At 38.2% G+C, this 17,775-nt stretch overlaps 1 protein-coding gene across 1 annotated transcript; it reads left to right on the plus strand.

Annotated features, from left to right (window-relative positions):
* Positions 1-1,327: 1,327 nt before the first annotated feature.
* Positions 1,328-13,288, plus strand: LOC127636922 (ubiquitin-related modifier 1-like). Its single transcript, XM_052117723.1, has 5 exons — positions 1,328-1,379; positions 5,483-5,553; positions 10,688-10,769; positions 12,186-12,234; positions 12,732-13,288. The coding sequence occupies exons 1-5, from the start codon at positions 1,345-1,347 to the stop codon at positions 12,798-12,800; spliced, it is 306 nt and encodes a 101-aa protein (XP_051973683.1). The 5' UTR covers positions 1,328-1,344; the 3' UTR covers positions 12,801-13,288.
* Positions 13,289-17,775: the final 4,487 nt, after the last annotated feature.

A 17,775-nucleotide genomic window follows, 5' to 3' on the forward strand; every position in this document is an offset into this window, starting at 1 on the left:
CTTGGTGCTTTAACACTTTGCCATCTAAATCCAGAGCTCAAACCGCATCCTACACACACACACACACACACACACACACACACACACACACACACACACAGACAGACACACACACACACACACACAGACAGACAGTGTTGAGTTTTTTTATTATTATTATTTTTATATTTCCCCAAATATATTTTATATCCCCTAACCCTACACCGACCCCTAAACCTAACCCTCACAGCATTTTTAATGCATTATTTTTTTCTTTACATTCTCATTAAGAAATGATTTAGTTGCCATTGTCATGAGGACTGTTGGCTGGTCCCCAATTTAGGTTTTCTGTCCTTGTTGGGACATTTGGTTCTCACAATTTTGGGAACACCTGACCCACAAACAGGCCTAACCCCTGCATTTAAAAAAACAAAAAAAAACATTTTTTTTTCCCCCTCCAGTATTTATGAGCCAAATTTCCAATTTAGGATGCCTCTGAATGTCTCCAAAGGGTGATTTGGTCAGATTTAGCTCATTTTTGTAGACAGTTCTGTCCCCCAAAACAAGTAAATACGTATGTACGTGCATACACAAAAATACATCTAAGGCAAACTGTTCATCTATATGTATTATCTTTGATACAGGTTTAGTTCACATTTAAAATTCATGTGATACATATGAATAGTCTACTCTTTTTGGGAGTCCGTCCTGATCGTCCTCTCGTGTGACTCTCGGTGGCCTCTGGGCCCCCCTTGCCCCTCAGACTTCACATTACCACATAAATGACCGGCTGCAAAGGGCCAGTTCAGCCTTGGACGCCAACAGAAGGCAGGAGATTTGCAATTCAATCTACTCCTAGTCGGGACAGACCTGTCACCAGTGTGACAGAGGCAGAGGGGGTGGGGGACCACTGCAGCACGCCACCATACATAACAGCACTTCCCCCTTTCATTTTCATGTTAAGATAGAGACGCATTTGGGATATATTGTAAAACTATTATTAATATGATCGTTTTTGTCATGTAATTATTTAAACATTTAAAGAAACATCACCATTAGTTACTCGTTTAATTCCAGGCTGCCTCAGAAAGAACTGTAGAATCACAACTGTTTTAGTACCTGCAGTTTAGTGCATTCAGAGATTTTAAATATCAGCCTACATGTTCGAATTTCATTGTAAATTCATTTTAAATATATTTATCATTTTGTGGGGGTTAAGAGTTGTGGGAAAAGAAGACCCACCCAGGGGTTTTCTGTGGGTCATCACACAGACCCGCCCTCTCCAGTAAACTGTCCAATGGGAACCTCGGAGGAAGACGGAACTGCCGGTAAAGATGCGAGATTACTTCCGGGTTTAACAGCAACATGGCAGCGCCCTTAACTCTCCACCTGGAGTTTGGGTCTGTATTTAACGCTTTATTCATAAACCAGAACATATTACGTGCGTTTCCGCAGCTGCGTTAATATACGTCATGCCTTGACATCTCTTTAATACGACTCGATGATTAAACGGAAACTTTATCGTTGATACCTGGTTGATGAAAGCTGCTTCTTCAGAGGTGTAGCGGGAATGATGACAGGAAAACAGTCTTTTAATCTAAAATATTACTTATTATAAGTTATATTTGACTTGTTTGTTTTCATGGAGCAGCGTGTGTGCAGGGTCAGAAATTAACGGGCTTTTGGCACAAATGCCCCCATAAGGAACTCTTCTGTGTTTAATTTGTAACATTGAATTCTAAGCTTAGATATACCCTACATATTATTGCATAGAGAATTTATGTTCATAAATTGGTTAAAGAATTTGGCATTATTCTTATTTTTTATATTCGAAAATATGCCCTCGTGAAGGTAAAACATGCCCCTAAAAATTATATCCAGAGGGGCAAATATTCCGCCTTAAAGTGATAGTTCACCTAAAAATTTAAATTAATCATTTATTCACCATCATGCCATTCCAGATTCCAGACTGACTGACTTCTGCACAAACTAATGAAGATTTTTAGAGGAATATCTCTGCTCTGTAGTTTCCATACAATGCAAGTGAATGGTGACCAGAACTTTGAAGCTCCAAAAAGCATATAAAGGCTTGCATAAAATTAATCCATATTTGAATTAATTTCTTCAGAAGCAATATAAGTGTGAGTGAGAAACAGGTACATATTTAAGTCTTTCCCCCCCCCATAAACCTCTACTTTTACTTCTACATTCCTCCTTTTGTTTTTGGCAATCCTTGCATCACCACCTACTGAACAGGGGGGAGAGTTTAAAGTAAAAAAAAAACTTAAATATTGATCTGATTATCACCTACGCCTAGAATATTACATCTGAAGACATTAATTTAACCACTGGAGTCTAATGGATTACTTTTATGCTGCCTTTGTGTGCTTTTTGGAGCACAGAAATGTTTTAGCACCTAATGGATCTACAGAGCTGAAATATTCTACAAATATGGGGTGGCATGAGGTTGAGTAAATGATGAGTGATTTTATTTATTTTTTCAATGGAAAAGATCATTTCTGACTCTGGTGTGCTTTTGCAGTGGACCAGAATGATTGATGTAAGATATCTGATAGGGTACTAATATAATTTATGATCAAGAAGAATTGGATGATTTTCATCAGAGGTGGATTAACTGATTGAAATGTGTCCTACCTTTTTAAGTTTTATATTTTTACATATAAATGTATATAGGAAATGTTGGGCAGAGAAAGGGAATGGGATCAGAAAACGTTGCGAGACGGATTCTAACTTCAAAACCGCATAAGCGCTACAGCTCAGTCTGTCAGAGCATGTGTTACCAGGCTGATCTCACAGTGAATTCAGAAACAGTAGGTTGACTTTTCTTAAGCTAGAATCGGTCTGTGCTTACTGAAATTCTAAACACTGCCCCCAGTGGCCAAAACGGTAACTGTTGTTGGGCATATGGGCATGTGTGAGCTCCATTTTCTGGGTGAAATGTTCACAGAGGGGTACCAAAAGTGAGTTGCTTTCAGCTATACAGGCTGTAATAGTTAATAGGAATGCATACTTTATAAACTGAACCCTTAAACCTAACCATCAGTGGAGTAAGAGGGAAAAATGCAACCTCCGAATTGCACAAGTCACTGTTTATGCAAATTAGATTACCTTCTGGTTTCAACCCTGGTGTCCTACACTGCTAACACAACGCATTTCCTGTCGAGCCACAGGGGAAGGTAAACACTGGAGCCGATGCAAAAATGTCTGATTGGAGATGCCGCTTGTCTGTGAGCTTGCATAATGTGGCCGATCCTAGGCTACTGGAACTCTCAGAAACATCATTTCGACTTCCTTGTGATCATGTTGGTGCTACTCGCTGTTCTCTGTATTTCTGTGGAGAAACTTAGTCTGTTTGGAATTAAACATGAACTTACTGTTCACTACATACTGCCAGAGACTATTTAGCAGAGGGGGGCCACTTCTGTTAAAAATGTATGAGAGAAATTGGATTGGTCAACTGATGTAGAAAGAAAGTTCTGCCTTACAGGTACAAGCGGCTGTAAGGTGAACAGTACTAAAGAAATAGTATGAGTAGTATGTTATTATGCAATTGCAAACAGAGAGCGACAGAGAGATTGCAGGGAGAGCAGATTGCATCTTAGTGCCTAAGAGAGAGCATCTCAAAAACAATTCTTGTCCAGAGGTCATCGGGTGCAGAAAAATGTTGTATTTGGCACTCGGTCAAAGATTTTGATGCTTTTAAGTTCCAACAGAGTTCTAAGTGACTGTCCATGGACAGAGGTGGTGGTGTTTGTGAATGGCCATTCTGAGGCTGACACACAGGCTGGCTTCTCTCTGTACTGCTAGAGTACAGGCACTGCGCCAGGCCTGGCGATCTGGAGGACAACTGGGCATTCTCCAGGAGATGTGAGCACTCTTTATTGGGCCTGCACCTGCTACATGAGTCCAACTCTGACTTCATGTTCCTCACTATCTGACTTTTTTCTCTGTCACGCCACATCTATCATCCTTACATGATTATGAAGGGGATATGTTGGTCTAAACAAATTCACAGGAAAAATATCAGCCACTCTGCTGCCTAGATTTTGACATTGTTTACTGAAAACCCCAAATCGTTCGATCACTATTACAGTGATGGTATAAGATATTAATGCCATGGTACTTTGATAAATACCATGGTATTTATGTGGTACATTAAAGAACACCATGTATTACCATCAAGGTATGCCTAAAAATGCTATGTGGTAGCCTATGTTTACCATATGTGTTTAGTGGTGTATTTCGATTCACAACAGAACATTTGGTTCAGTCTGTCCGATTTGGATGCAATGTTTCTGAAGGAATGTTCCAGGTTCAATAGAAATTAAGCTCAATCGAACACATGTGGGATAATGTTGATAACCACAAAAAATTATTTCAACTTGTCTTTATTTTTTTTATATATATTTATATCTTGGACAGATTGACAATTCATTTGCGAAATGGATTGCTGTTGTGTTTGTTCAATAATATGGAAATAAACAATGTATTGCCTTCTAAAGCCACTTTTTTATTGTCTAATCAATGCTTTACTCCGCTACTGTGATATTGTAATGTTTTTTATTTATTAGATTTAAATTATTCACAAATCAAAACAAATTATTTATATTTGGGGCCTTTCTCTGCAAATATTGATATATGCGATAAATTCAATTAATGATCAGCACATCATGTAATTAATTTAATAATTAAAAAAAAACATTTGACAGCCCTAATAAATATTATACATGTTTACATGATTTTAGGGTGATAATATAAGAGATTTACTGCCATTATGGCACATACCAGATTTCAGGGTTTACCAGTGTTACGACGTCATTAAAACAAAGTTGTAATATTGGAAGTGATTTTGTAAAAATTTAATAATTTGAACACATATACTATTTACATGTTATGGCTATACTTTTGAAACCGTGTCTATTTTAATGTTAATGGACTGGCTCCATTCGCTTCCATCTTAATTGTCTTACTGTAATCATCATTTTTGCTTTTTTAATAATAAACAATTGTGAAGTAGAAATTATTTTTATGGCAATCAACATTATATCACAAATGCTGTTGATTGATCTTAACTTGTATGGAACCCGGAAAATTCCTTAACGCACAGCACTAGCAGTTGTCTGCCTATAGTTCATGAATGAATGAATGGTTGAGCAAACAGAGAGAGAGATGGTATGGTCTGCAACCCTTAATGGGAATCTGTAGGGTGCTCTCTTGACTGACCTAAACTGTAGTTTTAAGTTCTTTTAAACAGGATTCTTTTCTCCACTGCTTAAAATAATGGTATTTCTGTGATGTGTAAGATTTTAAAGGAATGGAATCGGTGAAGTTTCTGTTCTAGATTAGATGTGTTTTGTTTGTATTTTGCTTAAGGAAATAAAAATTATATTATTTAAACATTAATATTGCATTGTTGCATAGTAGATGGACCTGTATGAGGAATTTACTAAATTCTAGGCATTGTATTTTCCCCTTTTTTTAGAGGAGGAGCTGAACTTCTGTTTGATGGAGTCAAGAATCATCATGTGACACTCCCCGGCCAATCAGATCCCTGTGAGTATAGAACAATGTGGTTTACAGTTGTGTTGTTAGTGGTGTTTGCTAATGTAAGCATCAATATTACTTTTGCTCATATTTAGGGTTAGGAATTTAACAAACCACTAACCATAAGCACTTCAACGCATATCTAATCCTGCACCAATTATGCTATGAGCAGGAAAGACACTTCATTTCATCTGTTGAGGAGAGGAATGCTATTAAGTGATGGGACTTTTTTGCTTGGAGTCACATAAAATCCAATAGACATTAAGGAGGGACCTGAGCCATATCTAGGGAGCAGAATAAAGACTTGGAGGTGGGCTTTTTTGACCCGAGTCAGTTAGCAACCACTCACACCACCCTAGCAACCGCATTGCAATGACCTAACATTCCCTCAGAACAGTATAACAACCCCACAGCAACGCCCAGGCAACCCCCCATAAAGCCCAAAGTCGCTACTAAACTGAAGGAGATGAAAGTAAAAACCACAACAGAGGATGTGCAAGTCAAGAGCGCATGTTTGAGGAGGTCTGGAGATACCTGCCTTTGTATAACTTGAATCTGAAGGAATAGACATCTCTATGAGTCTAAACTCATGAAGAGAATGTCCGGTGTTTCATAGCAGACGTAGCGCGCATGCGCCAACAGTCTGTGTATGTGTACACTGTTATACGGAGTATACTTTGACAGGCACATGTTCGACTGTATGCAGACACTGAGTGTTCACATCAAAATGGAAGTAAACCCAGGGCTTAACGCCCATGCTTTCTTGTGGTGAGTTTTGCATGGAAAGCACCACTTACATTTTCTTCAGAAGTGTACATTTTCAGATTTAAGTGTGTTGTTCAAAAAGTATTACGCTTACAATGCCCAGATGGTCTTGAGTTTGCTGAGTATTTTAAGAGATTTCTACCAAACTTAAAATGTTGGCGCCTTTTACCCGACAAATCAATGCCTTTTCATACCCAGCACTGATGGCTTAATTAGTTCCAAATCTCTCCACCCTTTCTTTTCCAGTGCCCAAGAATTGGGGTGTGGGATTCACTTACTGGCCTTTTGCCCTGCTGGAACTAAAGGGTGCCTTTTCTTTTGGCTATTTCCACAGGAAAAAAAGCCACACGAATTATACCAAATTATGTGCCTCTTTCTCCACATATCTCTTTTTTTCTGCCGTTCTTCTGCCTGATGCTCTTTTCCCATTCACTGCTTTCCCTCCCCTGACCTCTCCAAGCCCTGGTTCACACGCTTCCCTGGACACCTTTTCTTCCAGGCAGTATTGCTTTCACCCTGACGTTGGGCCAATAGCGAATCAGTGCTGGCCTGCCATCACAAATCGAGTTTTTTTTTACCCTCCACCCCTCCCTCTGTAACAATGGAGCTTGAGCCCCTTCTCCATACATCCCACCTCCCCCTCAACCACCACCAACATCTGTGAGCCTCCCTGCGCCGGCTATTCTTTGCCTAACTGCTCCATTATTGGGCCCCTTTCACTTGTAAATGCAGCCAGTGATACTGTTGATGGATCTTTTATGCCCAGTGCTGGGGTCACAGGAAAGGTATGGAGAATGGAGGGCCAGTAAAGGAGGGAGGGACAATTGTTACAAAGCACTAAGTCCTTTTTGTGTGCAGTCACTTTTTGGGATGCCTGACACTACAAATGCCTCACTCCCGCCTTGCATTCCTCCAGCTTCTTGGTGGGACATTGGGTGAAAGTGGTAGGATGTTTGGTTGTGGGGATTGCTGGCATTGCCCCAGTATTTAGGCAGAGAGTGGGTTACATGTTCTCTGGCATCTCCGGATTGAAACTCATTGTTTGACAGTCATTTGCAAAGAAGACACATTGAAGATCCAAGACCTTATATTCCATGCACATCCTAATAAGTCCCTGGAAGATTTGTAGATTATTATTTTTTTGGACAGGTTTAGTGGTCGACCAATATGGCAACCATTATATTTTCAAAGGTAGGTAGCAATGTCAACTACTAGAACTTATGACCAAATATGTTAGTATACATTGTTGCATCCCCATCTCAGCTCAGTATTTGGGACAGTTCTCGTATATGTGTACTGTGGTGGCCTTGCAAACCTCTGCTAACAAGAAAAAGGTCAATCTCCACCACACTGAAGTATCCATGACAACCTGCCCACAAAAGTGGATGGCAGGAGGGAATGTGGCTACCAAGACCTCGCCGGGACCTAGGGGTTGACCTTGGAGCACATTTGAAGCCCATAGTCCCTACGTTTGTTTGTGGGTATGATTTAAGTATGTCACGGATGGCTAGCTATGATTGCTAAGGCTGACACTGATGCTCAAAAGTAATCCTTCCTACATTTTCTGTCTTCTGGTCCAGACCCCTCTGAGTGATTGATGAGTAGTACTGAGCCCCCCGCTGCTGGACACACAGAACACACACATATGATTGTCACAAAAAAATTTCTTCATTACCTCCCACCCGCAGATAGTGGCGATAATGACAGTCGTCATGCTAAAAGAAGGGAAACAGCGCAAGCTATCCAGCCACTATGCTACGCAAATGGCGTCACCCTCCCACGCAGGATATATCCCAGCATGCACCTGTCTGTGATGACGCACCCACCACCCCCACACGCATGTTATTCCCCCTCCTCCTACCCTTACCACAACTTCTCCAGTCCTTTTCGCTGTACAAGAAAAGGGGGCAACTAAGATGTGAGGCATCTTATTGACCCCTCACTCTTTGCCCCTTGCCCACATAAACCACACTTTCTTTGAGAAAATGAAGCAGGCAAATTTCGCTTCAGTCTTTTCAAATCCCCCCACCGACGGAATGATTCGGGTGAAAGTGATCACGTATGTTTTTCTCCCCTGCTTTTGGCGTTAGTCGATATTCATTGTGGTAGTGCAGCACTGAGGCAAGCATCACTCTTCTTTATAGGTGTAGGAGTGCAGGCTAGCCGAGCTGCAAGGTAGAGCGATCGTTACACAACTGAAGAGGCTGACAGCGATCCAATTAACCTGAAACAGCCACTGTTTCTCGGCCCCTGCCTCTCGCTGAGAAGCACGCCATGTGCACACACTTGCACGCATTGGTGCTGACATCTCTAAAAGCTTTAGTTCTAGTGGAAATTTGTCCAGTTAAAAGTATTGTGTAGACCTGCACCCACTTGCCCTCCTCATTCATCCTATTGCTAATTATTTGTTCTGGTCTGATTATGCTCAATAGCATAGCCAGTTAGCTGTAGCACAATGGCGACTGCAAATCCGCTGGTTATCATGTATCCTCCAACCCGTCTAGGGTTTCCCAGCCCTCCTCACAGGTTCTGGTGAAACTTGCCCAGTTGAAAGTCTTGTAAAGAGCTTTTCTTCTTCCCCCACTTGCCCTCGTCTTTTGTCCTCTTGATTATCATTTGCCCTGGTCTTATTATACATGCTAGTATAGCAGGTTTACTTTTGTAAAATGGCGGTAACAACTACAAGTCTGTTGGTCATCATGTCTCCTCAAACCCATCAAGGGATTCCTAGCCCCCCCAGGTTGTCTTGTCCACCCTCCAATGGTAGTCACTATCGCCCACCTGAGAACTTCTATATCCCTGTCCATTGCTCAGATCGGGACGGGTGTCAGTAAAACGGGTATCGCTACATGCACACAGAAATCAAAAGGATGACATTCATCATTAAATGTTGCCAAATGCCCATTTTAATGGACCCTTTTTTTATTTAGAGCCAAGATATATGCTGACAAGCATAAGAGGAAACACCTACACACACAGTGCCAGATATTCTTTAATACCCCTTTATATTGAATACCTCATAATGATGTAAAATGAACAAGATGGTGATTTCATTACAACCATATAATCTTATTTGCATCTTAATTGTTTTGTTTTTTTTAAGATTTAGGTAAGTTACAAAGATTGTTGTAATGTATTTCCTAGATTTCACACAGTGATTGAGCAACTGCAATAGATTTTGTTGCAGAGCAGTAATCGGCACAGCTGCGTCTATATGCATGTTTTGATATTTTTACATGAATTTGCGCAGGTGAGTGTTTGCATGTTTTTAGATGGGATGGGCAGTGCGGATTCTATATTTGACGTGCTTCAAAGCTCTGTCTCTGTCACATTTCCAATAAAAGAAATAGCTTTTCATATTGACGAACTCGTGGGATCCAAGAATTTGCCATTTGTGGAAAGCGCAAACAGCGTTCAGCCTCATATCTTAACAATGCCAACTACAGCAAACTCACAAATAATGAATTCAAGCTCCTACCCAAATCTACGAAAACAAAATGGTCTTTTTGTTTTGTTTGCCCGTGTTTCTTTCCCTTTCTTACTGTTTCTCTGTCTTCGTCTCCACACCCCCCCCCAGAAAACTGGTATGTTCCAGACATGGACGCTGATGATACAATGTTGATGTTGGACCAGAGACATACTGACTTCGCCATGTTGCGCAGTAGAGCTTCAGTGCTCACACACATGCGTTGATATAAAGCAATCCTCATTCATCATCACATGCTAGATTTATCACAAAACACACAACACACATCTTGAAATCTAAACTTTACCCTTGCTTGAGTTGAATAACAACCAATAGCTGTAATTAGACTATATTTGCATCATTTGAGGTTCTGATTTTTATTGTGTTTTGTTACGTAGTATCTCTTTGCCCAACATTTGAAATAACAAAAACTAAAAAGCATGCAAATGTGCGAAACACTACAAAAAGGTGTCCACATTGTTTACCATAAGGTTACAAAGGTTGGCTTTCTAGCACATTTCGTTTTTGTGGGGGAGGATGTGCAGACATCCTAAATTTCATTTGAATTTCAACATGGGCGCTTTGGATTTATATCCATCAATCATCAACACCCTCCTCTTTAATAGATATTTAGGCTGATTTTCTGTGCTATACTTCTGTAGTGTAAAACATACCTATATAGTCACATTTACCTGCTCAATGCTTTCAGACCGCTACGGCTACAGTCTGATTACGAATCTGAATTGAATTGGCATCACTGCAAAGTTTTAAATGGTGTGCTCGAAAATGACAGTGGCCGAGTCTATTCTTGATATTCCTTCTATTAAATCGAGACTCTGTCGCGTCACATCGACTGTGGGGCTGGCTCGCTGAACTCTGACCTGTAACCTTTGACCTGTGGTGCTTTTACAGGGGACATGAAGCAGCTGCTGGCGTGGATCCGAGGAAACATGCTGAAGGAGCGCCCCGAGCTCTTTATGCAGGGCGACACTGTGTAAGTACACACACACACACACACACAAAGATGCAGAGTAAATATGTTACCTATGCAGGATGATGCTCAGGCAAACATACTGACTAGTGCTGACTTGCATTCGCTGTCGATTCGCTGTGAGGTCAAGGAAGTAGAATCATACAGCCGTTCCCCTGTGTGGTGTGTTTTAACATAAAGATGAATTACTTCCTTGACTTCCTTTTTAATGCATCAGATGCGCTTGCTTTCAGTGTAAAAAATGTATTTGTGTATGTACAAATTAACATTAACCAAGATTAATAAATGTTGTAAAAGGATTGTTTGTTGTTAGTTCTTGCTAAATTTTGTGTTAAAGGTATATTCTGGGTTCAATACAAGTTAAACTCAATCAACAGCATTTGTGGCATAATGTTAATTACCACAAAAATATTTGGACTCGTTCCTCCTTTTCTGGGTTACAGTAGGACACTTACAATGGAAGTGAATGGGGCCAATTTTTTTGTTAAGGTTTAAAGACAGATATGTGAAGCTTATAATTTTATAAAAGCATTTGCATTCATTCGTATTATTGCATTTTGTTTACATCTTATGGCTATACTTTTGAAACTTGAGTATTTTAATGTGCATGGATTTTCCCCATTCACTTCCACTGTAACCCAGATTTTTTCTTTTTTTTTTTCTTTTTTTTTTTTTAAAGGAGGGACAAGTTGAAATTAATTTTTGGGATAATCATCATTATGCCACAAATGCTGTCAGTTGAGCTTAATTTTTATTGAACACAGAAAATTATTTTAATTTACATTAACAAATGCATCCTTAGTAGAAAGTGTTAACACGTATATTCCAATGTTTGCTTGTTGTGTAGCAAAATTTGACTTTCTTCAAATGGTTTTGTGGAGACAATTGTCATTGATTCCATAAATTACATTAATATCTGTAGCTAAAGAAAATATCTGATGGGTAACTGCAGTAAACAGTGTACACTATTTAGCCATGAGGTACCGACCATTCACCGACCTACATATAAGAAAAGATTTGTTATTAATATATATATATATATATATATATATATATATATATATATATATATATATATATATATATATATATATATATATATATAAACTGGTATTAATGGTTAAATACAAAGCAGAATCCAAAGTGTTGTCGTTTTGCTTTATTGCTTTTTTGGATTTTGAAATTATAAATATTATGCAAATTATTTTGAGAGGATATGCTATGTATATTCTTCACTGTGTTTCAAATTGCACATGTCTGTTTGTACGAGAGGCCATTCATTCAATGAACTGCAGATGCAAGTGTCTTCGAGAAAACGCAGGATTGGCTATTTTTATTGTGTATAAACAGATTGCTTTATATTATCAGTGAGCTGCTTTACTGTCTCTTACATGAGCTTTTCTTTTTCTATACACACAGTAGACCAGGTATTCTTGTATTGATTAACGACGCAGACTGGGAACTGATGGTAAGTGTGTGTGTATGTGTGTATGTGTGTGTGTGTGTGTGTGTGCGTGTGCATCCTCAATCACTCCCTCCACTCTCTGTTTTAATGACATGTTCATTTTAGGTCCAGTGTCAGCTCCTCTTCATTCATCTAATGTATATAATGGTTGTGCTAGGCTGTTCTTTCAGGAAAACGTGTATTGCATCGGTGCGTAATTTAAAGAAACGCAATCAATGGAAAAAAGTCAATGTCTCGACAACTGTCAATGATGATGGAAACCAGCAAATCAAGTGTCGATATAAAGTTAACAGTCTCTTCACATCAGCCTAGTCTTTTTGTGTTTCTAAAATACACATTAAATATTTACTCTTCTCTATTTGAATATACTAGTTCTTCAGCTTAAAAATGTGGTAAGATTGATGTTCTTTATAAACCAAATATTGACATTTTCACCACTAATATATATATTGTGTGTGTGTGTGTGTGTGTGTGCGCGTGCGCACCTATGTCCTTTGCAGGGAGAATTAGAGTACCAGCTTCAGGACCAGGATAATGTTGTCTTTATCTCCACACTTCATGGAGGTTAACTGACTCTTAAAAAAGCACCACCGCACCCACAGGAGCCCCTGCACCCTTCAAAAGGTCAAATATCAAATGATCCATCAAAAATGGCTGTGTTTGCTGATTTCAATTCTGACATTGGACTTCTCGACCAATCCTGTAAAAAGACGCTGATTATTTTGGTTTTAAATCCAATCAAATGTAACTTCATCGGGCTGCGGGGTGAACTGTTCACTGGCCCCTGCACCTTACAGGAGTATGGTGGGGTTAGGATGGGAGAATGTGCTCATTAGGAAGGTCACACAGTCTAGCCACTGTCCAGATGGATTCTCTGGAGACACGGTGGAACGGTTGCCCCATGTCAAATGGCACAGTTATAATTTTCAATAGTTTTTTTGTTTTCAATGCCTTAATAGTCATACATTTTTGGATGCTATGTAAGCCTATGCTTATTTATTTTAATCAATAAATATTTTGTCATTTATATATTTATTTTTTTACTCAATACATTTCGGGGGGGATGCATGTTTTATTATTATTTTAATATTAAAATGAAGATATTTCTGTAAATGCTGTCCATCTTGTGGTGATTTTTTTTTAAATATTTGTATATTAAGTATTCATGTGACCATGCTGCACTTATATACTGCTAATATATATACTGTTTAGTATACGTCAACATAGTCTAATAGTCAGACGTCTACTTTTTTTTTTCAGTTTACCATCTTGAAATGGTACAAAAACAATGACACTTTTCTCAGAAATGCCGCATTTGCCTTTTAATGTGGGGATTGATTATACTTCCTTGTCCAGGGGTTCACCTATAGAATAGTCATTAGAATAAACTATATAGGATGACTGCGGGAGGTCGAGCACTGAGCGAGAACAAATCTATCCTGGCAGAAGACTCGATTTGCAACGGAAACCCGTATGATAATATGCTAAAATAAAAAAACACACACACACACACACACAAAAACAGATGCTAATAATGTCATGAAAAATTGCGTAATGTCAGCGTTTGTGTGTGTGTGTGTGGGGCGAGAAAAGGGACAAGACAGCTAAACGGGGTTCTCCTGTACTGGGACCTGTTGGAAGGCACATTTTACGGAGATTTAAATTATTGGCTCGTGTAGGCGAATCCCTACTTTTTTTTCTTCTTTTTTTTTTTTTGCGTATACATTGATTTTGAATTATTTAAGACATTTTACAAATCTGTTATTTTAAATGTTTTGCTGTATTATTTTATTTACCATATATGCTATAGGCCTACGTGGAATCGTACAATTTCACCTGAAAACATTTTCCGACATGGCTATGAAGTGGATATTAGGCTTTGGAGATGTGGTTTTTCTATTTGTTTGATTCATTGCAATTTATATATATATATATATATATATATATATATATATATATATATATATATATATATATATATATATATATATATCTCATATACCCTATTTGAGCACATATTTAAAGCAGTTATATTTGTTCCTAAGGTATTAAGAAAATATGTTGCATTCTTTGTTAGGCTATACTTATAGCGAAAGCATAATGAACATTATTTGTTTAGCATGTAATGTCATATCTGTCTTAACCCCCCTAATATCCTAATATCAATTCAAACTGCAAGTATTAATATATAATCTCTCATCAGAATTCTGTAAGCTACGAATACTGGACTTTATGCAGTCCTATAGCATAGACATTATTTATAGGGAAGACCGGGGTTAGATGTTACAAGTGCTAAATCTCAATAACAATACGGGTTTGAATCAAACGTCAAATGAACTGTTTTCTCTAGCAGTGATTTGTATGTTGATATCAAACTCGTATTTTGTCTAGTTCAGCTAAAATTGCTATAGCTGTTAAGTTAACACGTGAACACAATACCAAATACATGCCAAGGTTAACGAATAAACAACAGGCTAAAAACTGTGTTCTCAGGACAAGGGTATTTAGGCTTAATGTCAGGACGGGGCAAGTTGTCACTTCCGTTTTAAAGGTTATAAATGTATACAATGTATTCATTGCTATATTTGGTGGACAAAACAATGGTTTGAGGTTGTAGGGCCTATTAATTGTTTCTTGATTTCTGCTGTTTCAAGAATTGTTCTGTGTTTCATAATTGTTCTCAGTTTTAATTTCTGCTGAAAATCCTATATTAGGTTAGCTGGTTCCGTGTAGTATGTCCACAAAAGGTCTACGGGGCAAACCTCTGTAAAGTTTAAATCCACCTAGTGTTGAAATGGTTAGCCAAGAGCATATCTTACCATAGGCCATGTAAAAAAAGGACAACACAGGAATGGTAATTTTACAGTGCAAAGAGCTAAACTATTATCAGTTAATATGTCAACCCATTTGTCAACGTAACTGATTTCTACCTCGATTTTTTTATTTATTTGAAACACTCATTACAAATATAGTTTTCCCGTTCATTCAATCTATATTTTACATGAAACTTGTACTTGTGCTCGCTTTTGCGTCGATGCTTATATAAGTTCGTGACTGAAATGACAAAAGACAAAGCTAATGCTACGCAGAGCTACCCTGACTTTAGCCCTTCTACCTCTGTCACGATTCCACCATTATGCTATCACGTGATGATGATTTTAAGTTGATTGTTGCATGCAGGGTTTATTCATTAGGGTGTCACGTGATGATGATTTCGAGTTTTGATGATTTAATGTAGGGTTTATTCATTAGGGTGTCACGTGATGATGATTTTGAGTTGATTGTTGCATGTAGGTTTATTCATTAGGGTGTCACGTGATGATGATTTCGAGTTTTGATGATTTAATGTAGGGTTTATTCATTAGGGTGTCACGTGATGATGATTTTGAGTTGATTGTTGCATGTAGGTTTATTCATTAGGTTATCACGTGATGATGATTTTGAGTTGATTTTTGCATGTAGGTTTATTCATTAGGGTGTCACGTGATGATGATTTTGAGTTGATTGTTGCATGTAGGGTTTATTCATTAGGGTATCACGTGATGATGATTTCGAGTTTTGATGATTTAATGTAGGGTATATTCATTAGGGTGTCACGTGATGATGATTTTAAGTTGATTGTTGCATGCAGGGTTTATTCATTAGGGTGTCACGTGATGATGATTTCGAGTTTTGATGATTTAATGTAGGGTTTATTCATTAGGGTGTCACGTGATGATGATTTTGAGTTGATTGTTGCATGTAGGTTTATTCATTAGGGTGTCACGTGATGATGATTTCGAGTTTTGATGATTTAATGTAGGGTTTATTCATTAGGGTGTCACGTGATGATGATTTTGAGTTGATTGTTGCATGTAGGTTTATTCATTAGGTTATCACGTGATGATGATTTTGAGTTGATTTTTGCATGTAGGTTTATTCATTAGGGTGTCACGTGATGATGATTTTGAGTTGATTTTTGCATGCAGGTTTATTCATTAGGGTGTCACATGATGATGATTTCGAGTTGATTTTTACATGCAGGATTTATTCATTAGCATATCAGGTGATGATGATTTCGAGTTGATTTTTACATGCAGGATTTATTCATTAGCATATCAGGTGATGTTGATTTCGAGTTGATTTTTGCATGCAGGGTTTACTCATTAGCATATCAGGTGATGTTGATTTCGAGATGATTTTTGCATGCAGGGTTTACTCATTAGCATATCAGGTGATGTTGATTTCGAGATGATTTTTGCATGCAGGGTTTACTCATTAGCATATCAGGTGATGATGATTTCGAGTTGATTTTTGCATGCAGGGTTTACTCATTAGCATATCAGGTGATGATGATTTCGAGTTGATTTTTGCATGCAGGGTTTACTCATTAGCATATCAGGTGATGATGATTTCGAGTTGATTTTTGCATGCAGGGTTTACTCATTAGCATATCAGGTGATGATGATTTCGAGTTGATTTTTGCATGCAGGGTTTACTCATTAGCATATCAGGTGATGATGATTTCGAGTTGATTTTTGCATGCAGGGTTTACTCATTAGCATATCAGGTGATGATGATTTCGAGTTGATTTTTGCATGCAGGGTTTACTCATTAGCATATCAGGTGATGATGATTTCGAGTTGATTTTTGCATGCAGGGTTTACTCATTAGCATATCAGGTGATGATGATTTCGAGATGATTTTTGCATGCAGGGTTTACTCATTAGCATATCAGGTGATGATGATTTCGAGATGATTTTTGCATGCAGGGTTTACTCATTAGCATATCAGGTGATGTTGATTTCGAGTTGATTTTTGCATGCAGGGTTTATTCATTAGCATATCAGGTGATGTTGATTTCGAGATGATTTTTGCATGCAGGGTTTACTCAGTAGCATATCAGGTGATGTTGATTTCGAGATGATTTTTGCATGCACGGTTTACTCATTAGCATATCAGGTGATGGTGATTTCGAGTTGATTTTTGCATGCACGGTTTACTCATTAGCATATCAGGTGATGGTGATTTCGAGTTGATTTTTGCATGCAGGGTTTACTCATTAGCATATCAGGTGATGTTGATTTCGAGTTGATTTTTGTATGCAGGGTTTATTCATTAGCATATCAGGTGATGATGATTTCGAGTTGATTTTTGTATGCAGGGTTTATTCATTAGCATATCAGGTGATGTTGATTTCGAGTTGATTTTTGCATGCAGGGTTTACTCATTAGCATATCAGGTGATGATGATTTCGAGTTGATTTTTGCATGTAGGTTTTATTCATTAAGGTATCATGTGCTGATGATTTTGAGTTGATATTTGCAGGGTTTATTCATTAGGGTATTGCGTGATGATGATGATTTCGAGTAGATTTTTGCATGTAGGGTTTATGAATTTCAATAGGATATCATATGATGATGATTTCGAGTTAATTGTTGCATGTAGGGTTTAGTCATTAGGGTATCACGTGATGATGATTTCGAGTAGATTTTTGCATGTAGGGTTTATGAATTTCAATAGGATATCATATGATGATGATTTCGAGTTGATTGTTGCATGCAT

Source organism: Xyrauchen texanus, chromosome 44 (genome assembly GCF_025860055.1).
Source record: "Xyrauchen texanus isolate HMW12.3.18 chromosome 44, RBS_HiC_50CHRs, whole genome shotgun sequence".
Classification (NCBI taxonomy): Eukaryota; Metazoa; Chordata; class Actinopteri; order Cypriniformes; family Catostomidae; genus Xyrauchen; species Xyrauchen texanus.

Bases quoted from the DNA above. Each gene is read 5' to 3' on its own strand.
- LOC127636922 (XM_052117723.1), top strand. From the start codon at position 1,345: ATGGCAGCGCCCTTAACTCTCCACCTGGAGTTTGG. The intron at 5,554-10,687 runs GTGAGTATAGAA...GTGCTTTTACAG, and splicing joins CCCCGGCCAATCAGATCCCT to GGGACATGAAGCAGCTGCTG. The intron at 12,235-12,731 runs GTAAGTGTGTGT...TGTCCTTTGCAG, and splicing joins ACGCAGACTGGGAACTGATG to GGAGAATTAGAGTACCAGCT.